General features: G+C 48.0%; 1 protein-coding gene across 1 annotated transcript in view; it reads right to left on the bottom strand.

Moving 5' to 3' along the window:
- FAM162B (family with sequence similarity 162 member B) overlaps positions 1–2,359 on the bottom strand; it is a 114,332-nt gene extending 111,973 nt beyond the window's left edge. Inside the window, exons 1-2 of the mRNA XM_085611307.1 lie at positions 2,064–2,359; positions 1,450–1,564 (exon numbers count right to left, since the gene is read on the bottom strand). Coding sequence (XP_085467433.1) covers positions 1,450–1,564; positions 2,064–2,157 — 209 coding nt within the window. The 5' untranslated portion in view covers positions 2,158–2,359. The remainder of the gene's footprint in view (positions 1–1,449; positions 1,565–2,063) is intronic.
- Positions 2,360–13,232: the final 10,873 nt, after the last annotated feature.

Raw genomic sequence — 13,232 nt, 5'->3', positions numbered from 1 at the left:
ACAGGCTTGGCTCAGCAGCACTCAAGCAGGCTGGACACAGGCTTCATTCGGCAGCACTCAGGCAGGCTGAACACAGGCTTGACTCTGCAGCACTCAGGCAGGCTGAACACAGACTTGGCACAGCAGCACTCAGGCAGGCTGAAACACAGGCTAGGCTCAGCAGCACTCAGCCAGGCTTGGCTCAGAAGCACTCTGACAGACTGGACACAGGCTTGGCTCAGCAGCACTCAAGCAGGCTGGACACAGGCTTGACTTAGCAGCTCTCAGGCAGGCTGAACACAGACTTGGCTCAGCAGCACACAGGCAGGCTGAAACACAGGCTTGGCTCTGCAGCACTCAGGCAGGCTTGGCTCAGAAGCACTCTGAAAGACTGAACACAGGCTTGGCTCAGCAGCACTCAAGCAGGCTGGACACAGGCTTGCCTCAGCAGCACGCAGGCAGGCTGGGCACAGGCTTCTCTCAGCAGTACTCAGGCAGGCTTGGCTCAGAAGCACTCTGACAGACTGGACAGGCTTGACTCTGCAGCACTCAGGCAGGCTGCACACAGACTTGGCTCAGCAGCACTCAGGCAGGCTGAAACACAGACTTGGCTCAGCAGCACTCACGTAGTCTTGGCTCAGAAGCACAAAGCACTCTGACAGACTGGACACAGGCTTGGCTCAGCAGCACTCAGGCAGGCTGGGCACAGGCTTGGCTCAGCAGCACTCAAGCAGGCTCGACACAGGCTTGGCTCAGCAGCACTCAGGCAGGCTGGGCACAGGCTTGGCTCACCAGCACTCAGGCAGGCGTGGCTCAGAAGTACTCTGACAGACTGGACACAGGCTTGGCTCAGCTGCACTCAGGCAGGCTTGGCTCAGAAGCACCCTGACAGACTGAACACAGGCTTGGCTCAGCAGCACTCAAGCAGGCTGGACACAGGCTTGGGTCAGCAGCACTCAAGCAGGCTCGAGACAGGCTTGGCACAGCAGCATTCAGGCAGGCTGGGCACAGGCTTGACTCAGCAGCACTCAGGCAGGCTTGGCTCAGAAGCACTCTGACAGACTGGACACAGGCCTGGCTCAGCAGCACTCAGGCAGGCTGGGCACAGGCTTGGCTCAGCAGCACTCAGGCAGGCGTGGCTCAGAAGTACTCTGACAGACTGGACACAGGCTTGGCTCAGCTGCACTCAGGCAGGCTTGGCTCAGAAGCACCCTGACAGACTGAACACAGGCTTGGCTCAGCAGCACTCAAGCAGGCTGGACACAGGCTTGGCTCAGCAGCACTCAGGCAGGCTTGGCTCAGACGCACTCTGACAGACTGGACACAGGCTTCACTCAGCAGCACGCAGGCAGGCTGGGCACAGGCTTGGCTCAGCAGCACTTAGGCAGGATGGACACAGGCTTGGCTCAGCAGCACTCAGGCAGACTTGACTATGCTGCATTCAGACGGAATGGGCTCAGCAGTACTCACGGGATGGTGGCGGGAATCTCGGCCTCGGTTTTAAAACGTCTGGTCCAGAGGAGCACTTTCTTGTCGAAGCGAGAGGGCCTGTGGCGGGGCAGCGCGGAGGAGCTCTTCCTCTCGTCTAAAAGCAGTAAAAACGCGTTGTTATATAACAGCAGGACGTCATGCTGGACTCTCTAGGGATTGATGCGCTGCATCTTAAGCTGTTTTTAAAAATCGAGTTTATTTATCACCCAATTTGTATTGGCTGTAGTAACACGCATTAACGATACATTAACGGTAAGAACATTTTGCGTCGTTATCGATGTTTGTGAATTGGCTTTTCTGCTATAAAATGTAGCATTGTAAAAACCATGCCATATAAGTAGGTATAAGTGCAATGGTGCGCGGACCTTTTTTTTGTTGCACATATATATAGCGCGAACTCGACCCGAAGGAATTGGAGCGCCTGTTACGTTCATTTTTTGGTAGGCACGGGGAGATTACGTGATTTACACCCGAGATCAGAGGATGCAGAGCCGACGCCCGAAGCTGGTTCCCCAGGTACAAGGTCGGCAGCTCTGGCCGGTAGGCCACATCCTCCCCTTTCAGCAGTGTTGGGATAAGTAGAAGTGACTTACCTGCTGCGTGGTGAGAATCCCGGTGCCCGGTAGGGCGCGCGCGCTGTAGGGCCCTACCAAGGTGTCGGCTGATGCCGCGAGTGGCACAGAGCATGGTTATGTCTGGTGAGTGACCTGAGCTGCCACCGCGTCCGTGCGCAGAGCACAGCGTCTGGTCTCAGCCGCGCACCCGCTGCTCCTCTCCTCCTCCAGCTGTTGCAGAGCACTGGAGGACTCCAGCCCTCTCTCGGCGCATCTCCAAGTGCAGCAGACGCACACGATGGGTGGGATGAAGGGAGGGCACTGCCCGCTGCCATCAGAATGGAGCCAGCAGCGTCCGCCCTGGGTGTATGGAGTATCTCTAGAAAGATTCTTGGTACCTCGGTCAGCGCCCTACTAAGGGAATCGAAGTCTTGAGAAAATAACCCCCTCTTATCAGTGATTGAAAAAAACAGAAGCGCTCATGGATTAGTTTAAGACAGCCATAGCTGCAAATATAAACTTTTTTTTGTTCAGGGTTATATAGCATAACCCCGACCCGAGGGCATTGGAGCGCTCTTCATGAGCACATGATACAATCTTCCGAAGATATAGTGATTTAGGGGGACATTTATGAAGAAATTACGCAGCACAGCAAGCCACCTTGCTGAGCTGCATGATAGGGAATGGGCAGGAATGCGCAGTAGTTAACATTTTACGGCGAATTCCAGTCTTTTCCCTGTGCTGAAGCACGATGTGCTGCCTAGCTGCAATGCAGGCACCCTTGCACCATGGTGCAAGGGTTCCTGCATTGTAAGCAAGATTGTTTATGTGCAGGGACTGACACTTTCCTGCACAAAAACAATCCTCTGAGGCATATTCCTCTTTCTATGTGCCCGTCAGAATGCAGCACACATAGCAACAGGAAGTAACAAGGAGAAATAAAGATATTTCTCCTCCTTACACCTCATCTTGGGAGAAGAAGCATTTTGACACCCAGGTCTACCAGTAATGGTAAATCTGGGAATGCACCAAAATCCATGGGTGGATGCGTGGGAACACCCATGCTCCACCCATGGACCGTTTCCTTGGGGCAGAATAACACAATGAAGCGATTTACGCTGCATTGCGTTACTCTAGATTTATTAAGCATGAAGTTTAATGTCAAAATGTTGGTCTCCTTGACTTGTTATTAAGACAAGATAGTATGTCTCACCTCACTGATTTGGTTGCTGCCCCTAATCTTGTTCTCTGGTCCTTTCTTTCTTTCACAAGGTTTGGGCATCATGTATGGGAAATTGGCATAGGGCAGCGCCACAAGTCTTCTTGCTGCGCTGCCCTACGCCAATGTGAAAGCACAGAAATGCACTGTATTTATAAAATATGGTGCATTTTTGTCCTTTGCCCCTGTGCTGGTGCAGAATTTGCTGTCTAGCGCCAGCGCAGGCACCCTTGCACCATTGCAAGGGTGTCTGCGTTGCATCCATGATTGTTTTTGTGCAGGAAGGGGCACCTTGCTGCACAAAACAACCCAGAAAGGCGTTTTCATCTTTCTATGTGTGCTGCAAAATGCAACATACATGGAAAGAGGAAAAAGCGAGGTGAAATAAAAATATTTCTCCTGGTTACTCCTCAGGGCCGGACTGGGAACCAAAACTGGCCCTGGCTAAGTGTTTGGCCGGTCCCCCAGGGGGTTGGGGGTGCGGCCGAGCTGTTTGCCATGGCCGGTTTCGTCCGATTTCGCTACAGCGGCTATGCTTCAAAAACATCTCTGTAACAAAATCAGGCCCCCAGGGGCCCAAAACCGGCCCCCAACCCTGTCAGCCCACCGGAAAATGTCCGGTGCCCGCTACGGCCTGTCCAGCCTTGTTACTCCTGCTCTGGGAGGTGTAAGGTTTGGGTGCTGCTAGAGCAGTGTCAAAATCCATGTGTACTGTGTGGGAAAACCCACCGTAACACCCATGGAATGCCTCCTTGGATCAGTCAACGCACCGACTTGCACTGCTATGTCTCATCTCTCATATCTATGAGGCCATGCAACGCCATGCAAAATGGCTTTAAATGGCCTTATCGATATGGTTGAGAGGTTTGCGCCGCCAGAGCGGCAAAAAAAGTGATGCCCTGGTGGTGCAAGTCTCTCATAAATAAGCCCCTAAGTGTTTTCCCGCTTTTATTTGGAGCCCACCCTTCTCATCTGGCGCAGTTGAATGAGAGTCTCTGCTCAGCTCATAGGTACACTTTGGCTGCTCACTCCACCCAAGCAAGGGCTTCTTGCATGTCCTCCTGAAACTGCAGATTCCTTGGGGGTGTTCTGGTGCATCAGGAGGACTAGTAGGCCCTAAAATGCATTAGAAAGGTAAGTGGTGTAGTGTAGGCAGAATGAAGTAGGCAAAGGACGTGCCTACATAGAGGCTCTCTGAGAGACAGCAGTTTCTACCCTTCCTCTGCTGACAGGAAGGGGTCTCCCAAAAGTTCTAATGTTGATCAGTGGAAATATCCTCCTCTTCTGAATGTTTATTCCAGATGCGGATAAAAAAGACCACAGTGGAAGTTGATAAAATATATTGTGGATCTTTTTTGTTAATTTATTACTATGAGGATTTTATGCTGTGTATGGCTTTAAAGACTAGAGTCTAAATAAACATTGTTTATCTCTCTCTCACAGTGGAAGTCTCTTCCATTTTCTTTCACAAAAAGAGCTCTCTCAGAGGCTACTGCTCAGAAGTTCAACTACACGTCTTCTCCTCGCCTTCCTCCCTTTCTTCATGCTTAGTTGAGAATCAGTACAGCAAATAGCAGTTCCTAGCGGAAACACAGCACGTTATATAATCAATGAATGATTTACAGCACTAGTAATTTAGTCACCTGGTTAGTACCCAAATCCATTTCAGAAAAAGACCAATCAAAATGAGTTAAAAAGAAATAATTAATATGCAATACATAGAGCTGATCAGTGATCACAAACAGAAAAAAGAGGTGAATTAGGTAAGTGGATTAAAGTTCCAAACACTTTAGAATCAAAGACCATTGTCGAACCTGGCCCTTTCTGCAGGGTAATCCTAGATATTTGCCTTCCTCTGCTTTCTTTTTTTGTTGGCTTTTAGGACTCTGTGAAAATGTCCCTGCTAACCAGTGGTAAAGTGTTTCTGCTCTATCCCAAAACATGGCAAAACTGGACTACACCTGATTGGTTCATTTAATTTAATTGTAAGCTCCTAGTGTATGGGTCTGCATGTACCCATGGCCTGTAAATTAAATGCTAGAAAGTGGGCTACAACACTCATTGTGCCACCCACAAAGGTAGCCTTTTAAAACATGTTTCTGGCCTGCCACTATGGTCTGTAGTGCTGTTTTAAGCTGCAACTTTGACCTGGCAAAATAAACCTTTTGCCAGATCAAAACCTGTTTCCTTTCTAATACTTGAAGGTCATCCCTAAGGTAGGCCCTAAAGGCCAATAGTACAGGGAGCATGATATTTAAAAACTAGGAAATGTGGGTTTAAGTTTCACATGTCTTGGCAGAGAAAAACTCCTATAGTTGTTTTTCACTGCTGTAAGACCATTGCTCCCTAAGACTAACAATGGGTTACTCTATAATACTTAAGATAGAGATATGCTGTGTGCACTCAAATTAATTGTAATTTAAAATCCTATTTAGTAGTACAGTTAGATTTTAAGTTACTATTCTGAAAATGCCACTTTTAGAAAGTTGGTATTTTTCTATGTACACCAAATGTCCATTGTCAGAGCAACTCCTGGTTCCCAAGTTTCTGCAAATCTGTACCAACCAACGCTTTCTTGCCTTATGATATACGGGGCAACTAAAAAACACATGAAGGACTGTCTCCGCGGGGCAGTCGCATGCCGGGCATTTCAAAGCTTGCAGACCCCCCCATTTGTGTGTAAAAGAGCGAAGAGGCATGGACCCATATCTGAATTGAAGAAAAAGCTTTCTTGCAGCTGCCGGCTTGATATCATTCAAGGCCGGCTCAAAGTTCTATCTATCTTTAATTTCTACAAAGCTGAGGTCAACTTGCCCATTAGGGGGTTACTGTGGAGCTGTGCTAGATTGAACTCCCCATAGTGGACCTTTAATGATTTCCTTGAAAGTGAGGAGCAGGCGAGCTCCGGGTCACCCCAGAGATCATCCCTCCCCAAACTAGCTGTCAAGTGCTGTATGTATGCAAGCCTACTATATAGTTTTCCGTCCCCCTTACTGTTATGGGCCCATGAACTTGTGCAAGTCGAAGCACTACTCATTCACTCACGCTGTGAGCTTTGCATCCTGTAGTCTGTCTACCATCTTGTTTATATATGGGGTGCATCTCTCAGTGCGTCCTCCCCGTTTGAATCCTCGATGAAGCACACTGACTATGGCTGCGGTTTTGAACCTTATCATCAGGCTTCTCTAAATCCGTTGTAAGTAAGCTTCTATATTTTTGTTTCTCGTAAGGACCAGGACCAGTGGCCACTTTTTAAGTTTGAGCATAAATAATTAGATTGGCATTCTATTACAGATACTTCACACAATTCATTGAATAAGGCACTTGCATTTTGTTTACAGCCGACTCTCGCTCGTCAAGGGAATGACTAGTGCAATTTTGGTGTTTGCTTGTGCACTGTTTCGAACTTTTTATACGTTTACCTGATTAACCCGTTTTTCTCTTCATGGCCAGACATACCTTCTGACACGATCAGATCTATGTATTGCCAATCCCTCCTCAGCACGATACTGTTTTTGCCTAGAGTGGCTCGTCTTTCTCTCACACTGTAGCTAAGAGTTTCTTTATCATTTTCTCATACAGAGGCCTTTACGATCGTTTTGTCAACTTGCCCCTGGCGTACTCCATCTTTTCTTGGTGACATTATCTTTCTCATCTCTGTCAGACCGCGCTACAATCTCCTTTTTTCTTCTTCACTTTCTCGGATTAATGTGTCTGCTTGAAATTTGTCAGTCCCGATAACGGCCCTGTACTAATGATGGACTGATACTCCATCGACGTTGTTGCAACAGAACTTTTTTGTATTTAATAATTCGATCTGTGCTTTGATACATAAATTCTATACCAACAGATTTAATTTCCTTGTCTATTAGTTTTTGTTCATTGTGTTACACAGATATTTAAGGTTCTGCTTTTTCTCTTTACACTGCGTGGTCACTGGAGCACTGAGCACTACTCTAATAATTTAAATGTTGAATACTTTGGGCTGATATATGTGTCACTTCTCTAATTAATTTTGTCTCAATTCTATTTATTTGGAAATCATTTTGATACATCATTTCTACTTGGATTCATTTAAAAACCTTGTAACAAACTTGCTACTGCTATAAATCATCCATTGAGTATATCATCTTTTGAGTCCGCTAGGAATCACTCTTTTTCATACACATTGCCCCTGGTTCCAGGTGGGTTATATGGCCAGTCCCTGTTCCTAATAAAAAGATTGAGAATCAGGCCACGGATAGGGAAGCAAGTGGAAAATCTACCCACGGACCTTTCACCCTCTTTCATTCTAGCCTTCTAGCTGAGCTTGGTTTGTGCCCGTGTTTGCTTCAACACACATGTATGTTTGGACGCAAGACTTATTTTTCATCATTAGACTTTGAACTGTAGCACAAGAGAGAAAGGCAGAGAAAGGAGAACAAGGTGGAAGAGAAATATTGGAAAACAGTGGCAAAGGCAGAAAGCACAGATTTAAAAAAACCTTCCTAAACCTCCACAGTCCCATCATTGACCGGGAGGCATAAAGAGGTACAATTCCTTTCAGATAGCTACTCACATCATTGCAATGAGTAAATCCAGACATAACAATACATAGACTGTAAACCTGCATTAGTTCATGCCACACATAATGACAGCATGTGTACATGTATTTGGGATTTTAGAAGAGCAACATCACTTCACCAGAATAGTAGCAACATTTGATGATGTTTTCAATGAAAAATAGAAGAAATCATTACATATTTCGCAAATATGACTGTAGAATAGATCTGGGGCCGTATTACAATTAGTTCCCCAACAACAGGTGTTCACGTCTGCTTTGCGCGCGCCCGGGGCACTTTGGCATTGTAGAATGGGGCCCAGACGCTTGTGCGTCCCCTTCAGTAATACCGAGAGCGCAGGCGCATTTAAATCACCAGCGCTACTTTCAGGGGGTGTTCCCTCATGTTCATTGGGGCGTCCTCTGTGGAAATGAGGGAATTCATTTGCCTCTATGCCCGCGCCATATTACCGGCGTGGGAGCAGAGGCAAAGAAGCTCTCAGGGGGCTCACTCACAGTACGCAACCTTCAAAGTGGCGTACTGTGAGTGTGCTCGCCTACGAGCAGCCCTTTGGAGGGGAGAAAGGGGGTCCTATGGACCCCCTCCAGACATCCCCTTGCAGGTGGGTGCAGTCAGTGTTCTAATCCCTTTTAAAAGTGCAGTCGGATTGCCGCCTGTACTATGAAAACACAGAGCGGCTGCCAACAGTCGGTCCGTGTTTTCACATGAATGCGCTGTGGGCAGCGCATACATCGTACTAGGGCGCATTGTCATTGATGGCTCTAGGCGCACCTTTTGGTGCACCGGCACAAAAAATGATAATGCATATTACGACCCCCGGTGCCAAATGTTATCATTATGTGCAGTACTACTTATGCACCTGTGCATAAAACAAGCATTTGGAGGGGTACTGCCTAAAAACATTGCAGACTGGTTAAGTCACTATTCAAGGTTAACTAATGATTCTCCATTGTTATTGATGCCTAATGTAAATGACAAACTGCTTAAGTGCACCTGCAAATGTCATGTTCCACCTATTTAGTACAGGCCTGGTAATTTTGTTTCTTTCTGTTAGAGACCTATGTGAAATGTGCTTCAGTTTCAAACAGACAAAAAACACAAGGACCCCATGTGTTGGAAGAAAATTCACCGAAGTAAACAAAAAAATGATGGGTGGGTTGCTTAAATTATTCTCACCCACTGATAACTACTCAGGCCGTGTCCCAGTCCATCAGTTGTTTGCCCATCATGCATCATATTAGACCCAGGCATGTGCAAATAAGCCTTGATCCCATGGGCGAAGGAGTGTCGCCCCACTGCTTTCTCGCAGTGCGAGAAAGCAGGAGGGTTTAGTTGGGGGCGGGTCTGCTTGACACCCGAGTCATATCAATGTAGGGCACAACCTGCATCAGAAAATCAATTCTGCAAAGTCCACAAACATATCTGTACAGCTTATGGGTCATCTAGGAATGTCATATTTCTCTGGCTCAGCTAAGAATCAGAACCCAGGCCATTTGTCACCCTGCTGTGATAAATTAATTACATTTCTCTCCAGTCGCAGGAACAAAGGCCTTTCCACAAAAAGAGAGGAATTAACAGTGCTTCCATCAGCTCTGAGGAGGAAAGGGGTGGGGCGGAATGCTCTGCATCAATCAACCAGATATCACACTGTGCCAGGGATGGGCCTTGCCAAGCTCACTAGACAAAGGAGGGAGCCCAGACCTCTGGAGCCAACCCAGGAAGGGGCTTCCTTTGAAGATTTGCTGGGAAAGGCTTTGGCAGTGATGTAAGTGAGGGGTGTAGCTGAGTCCCACAGAGCAGATGTGGCCAGTGACTCCTGGGTGACATCATTTTGAAACGTCCCAGTAGGCTGTGTAGGAAGGTTTGGACAGGGGCGGAGAGTTGATGTGGCACCTCAGGATAGGCCATAAGTGCCTTACTGCTGGACCCTCCCATCCCCCACCTAAAAGGCCTGATGATTTGTCTACCCTTCACTGCTGGATCCTGGGATCGCCATGGAGCAGTGGAAGATAGAGCACCCTGATGCCCAGAAAGGAGTAAGGACTCGGCCCAGTTGTGCTCAGGACTAGGGGGTTTACCCAAGGGCCAGTGAGTCTGCCCTCCTTGAACCCCCTGAGGAACAGTTGAGGGAAAGCCCTGGACCTTTGTGCGCAGGAATCTAGGTGAACGAGCTTTTTGAGGACTGCACTACTTTAGAGGTGATGATGGTTGCTGCAAGGGCCATCAATGGCTAGAAATTGCCACCGGGAGTGCGTGGTCCTCCGCTGCCTTGTCCGATAAACTCAGGGGTTGGCGGGAAGGCAGTGAAACCTCGCTGACTCCCGCAGCAAGACGGAGGAGTGCTGCCCAGACAGGGAGCCGGTGGGGCGGCCAGGGGTGTGCTCCCTGACATGGCCCCCATTGTGAGCCTGCACGGGGTGCCAGGGTGGGAGCAGGCATCCCAAAAAAGAAGAAAAGGGTCGGTGGCGCAATGGCACATGGCGAAAACAGCAGAGGAAAACAAAGACTGCGGCATTCCCTGGGTCAGCTGCAAAGCAGCAAATAAAATATTCACACTCTCGGAGGAGCGCTCCATATTGCCCTACAGGGCTCATCACTTTGGCACTGTTTTGGCCCTAAGCCTGCAACTGTTTCCCATTGTGGTGGCCCCAGGATGACGGGATCACCACCAACGTTGTTAACAGACACTAAGGGAGCTGCAAGAGCAGCACAGCCTCCCCCCCAAACCGGATTGGAGTGGACCCCACCCTAAGTTGGGGCTAAAAAATAATGACTAACCAGGGTTTCTTGCTTAGTTTTCAAGCACTCCCCAGGCTGGAGAATGTGTTCTTCAGCTCGGAGTGCAGCGCCCTTTAGGGGCAAAGTCTATGGCTGCAGTCCCTGTGGCCTATAGGTGGTTAACTTGCAGCGCAATGCCCTCTAGGGTGAAAAGTCTATGATTGCAGCTATTGTGATCAGAAATGTGATTATGTTTTATTAGCGTTTTCATGTTGTAAGCTACAATGAGTACACAGATCATTCAAATATGCATATACAGTTTTCTCAGAAATGCTTTATTGAAATATTGTTGCTGACAGCCACTCATGATCAAAGTGCACATGCTTTATTGCCAGTATTAAGTGTGCTCATTCCAAGTTATGTTCAATTATTGCATTTAAGTACAAATTAATTTTTTGACATGTGGTTTGTTGAACTAGACCCCTTTAAGAGGGGTCAAAAGTGATGATACAATGTCACCAAAATGTACTTCCGTCAGCCTTATGTATATTTCTAAATTACTGCATAGTATTGAGTATTGGTTGTGTAATAAATGTACTTTTCCGTTTACAAAAGAAATAGCACAGACTGGACAATCATTTATTGAGTGTTATCATTGCGTACCAGCGAATGGTAATTATTACTCCTCACCACCTTCCTTGAGTGGGCCTTGGACTGCTCTGCTTCACTACCCTGCAAGAGTCAAGCGCCACAATGGGGTGCTTGGTTCCCAGTGGAGGACAAATGTGGACCCATTACTTGTGCAGGCCACCCACCTAAAGGCCTGTTTTCTTATAGCAAGCACTGCAGTTTTTCCTAAAGTACCCCCGCTGTGAGAAGTTGGCCTGGTATATGCTGGTCACTAGTTAAAGTGGCCACCTTGCACCAGTACAATTTGACTCTTATGGTAGATAGGTTTAATACAACCTTTTAAAGAAAGCTATCCTAGTGGTAGCTGTGGAGAGCATCCTTCAGGCTGAGTCTCAGAGGAATGTAAAGCAGCTTGTTATACCTTATAATCTCTTGAATCACTAAATGAAAGGACACCACACAGGTATATATATAAAATATATATGTATTTATTACTAGACACACTCTACTAATCTCTTTGTGAGATTAGAAGTCAAGGACATATGCACAAATCAACATTTCACAACAAATTAAGCACTTATATGGCTGGGGCCCTAGGGGCGTACCAGACCATATACTAAAAAAGAGGTATAAGAAGAACGACTTGAGAAGGGAGAAGGCCTATGGTCTTCAGAAGCGCTGGGGCCTCACTAATCCACCCAAGGCAGGTAAGTAAAGGACCCACGGGAGATGCATGCAGTGTGAGAACACAGCCGCGGATCCCAATAGACTTCAATGGAGCAAGTCGCGGTTGGAATTTCAAAGTTTTGGGATACTTCGGGAGAGTCTACAAGCAAGTCACTTACAGGGTAAGTAGTTCTAGAGTCAACACACACAGGAGCACCAGAGTACTCGAGTTACCTCACCCAGGGAAGCCGGGTGCATAGGTGTCTTTTGGTGTTGGGTCGTGGCGTCGTTTTCAATGGGAGCCAAAGAAGATTTGCTGCTTGTGAAGACAGGAGAAGTGTCCAGTGGAATCCAAGGCTGGATTCTGAAGAAACAAGACCTTAAAGCAGTGGAGACAGTGTTCAAAGTCACTTGCCAGTCACCCGGGGCCAGGAAGCTGGATGCCCACAGAAGTCGGGTGATTTCAGGTGATCACGTGTGTCTTGACTCTTCAGCCACGAGGTCCAGGAGGCGTCGACGACAACCAGAAGCTGGATTCCGAGTGTCCCACAAAGTCTGCAGCTTACTGAGGTGTTGGCAACCGGATTGGAGCCAACAAGCCTTGGCAACAGCAAGTCTCATGGACAGTGAAGAAAGTCAGCGGTGCAGACCAGCAAGGTATGAGGGACTCACCCAGCAAAGGCAAGTCAGGGCAGGCCTGGAGCAACCAGAGGAGCCCTTTGGTTCTGTAGAAAAGTCTTCAGGGGACCCACAAGCCAACCGGCAAGGGATCGCAAAGACGCCTTGTGAGGATTCACTTCACAGGAGCCCACGGTCACTTGGGACAAGGTAGGCCTCTGGTTTTCAAGGGAAATCCTGCTGGAGGCTTGAAACACACATGATCCAAAGCACAAGTTCGTAGAACGTCGTGAAGGGATTGCTCTTGACAATAGTGCACGGTACCCGGGTATTGCGGTTTCTCATCACTTGTGGGGTTCACTCACCTCAGCTTCACTGGGGACTCACAATGGCCATCAAGAAGTCAGGAAATCCACTTCCGGGGCTGCAGGGACTTCGGACTCCGGCGGGAGCGGGAAAGTTTGCAACCGTTGATGCAAATTTTTGGTGCCTGCCAAGCCGGGGAGTCACTCCTTGACTCAAAGGGAGATTCTTCAGTCTTCCAGAGGTAGTGGAACGTCAAAGGTCCAGGATTCTTCTTCAGAGCATTGTCCAGGGATATCTAGTTTGCAATGGCAAGGGTTCCCTAACTTATACTACAAGGAAGGGAGGGACTAGCTCTATGACCACCCCTATGGGAGGGTCAGGGGAGTGGGTGGCTACACCCACTTCCCTTTGTCCAGTTTTGCGCCAGAGCAGGGGCTGGTAGCCCCTGAACCGGTTTGAGCTGGCATATGCACAGAGGAGCCTACTGCT

This window comes from Triturus cristatus, chromosome 6 (assembly GCF_964204655.1).
Source record: "Triturus cristatus chromosome 6, aTriCri1.1, whole genome shotgun sequence".
Taxonomy (NCBI): domain Eukaryota; kingdom Metazoa; phylum Chordata; class Amphibia; order Caudata; family Salamandridae; genus Triturus; species Triturus cristatus.
The sequence above is the reverse complement of the archived record's forward strand: the minus strand, read 5'-3'. Positions and strand labels throughout refer to the sequence as shown.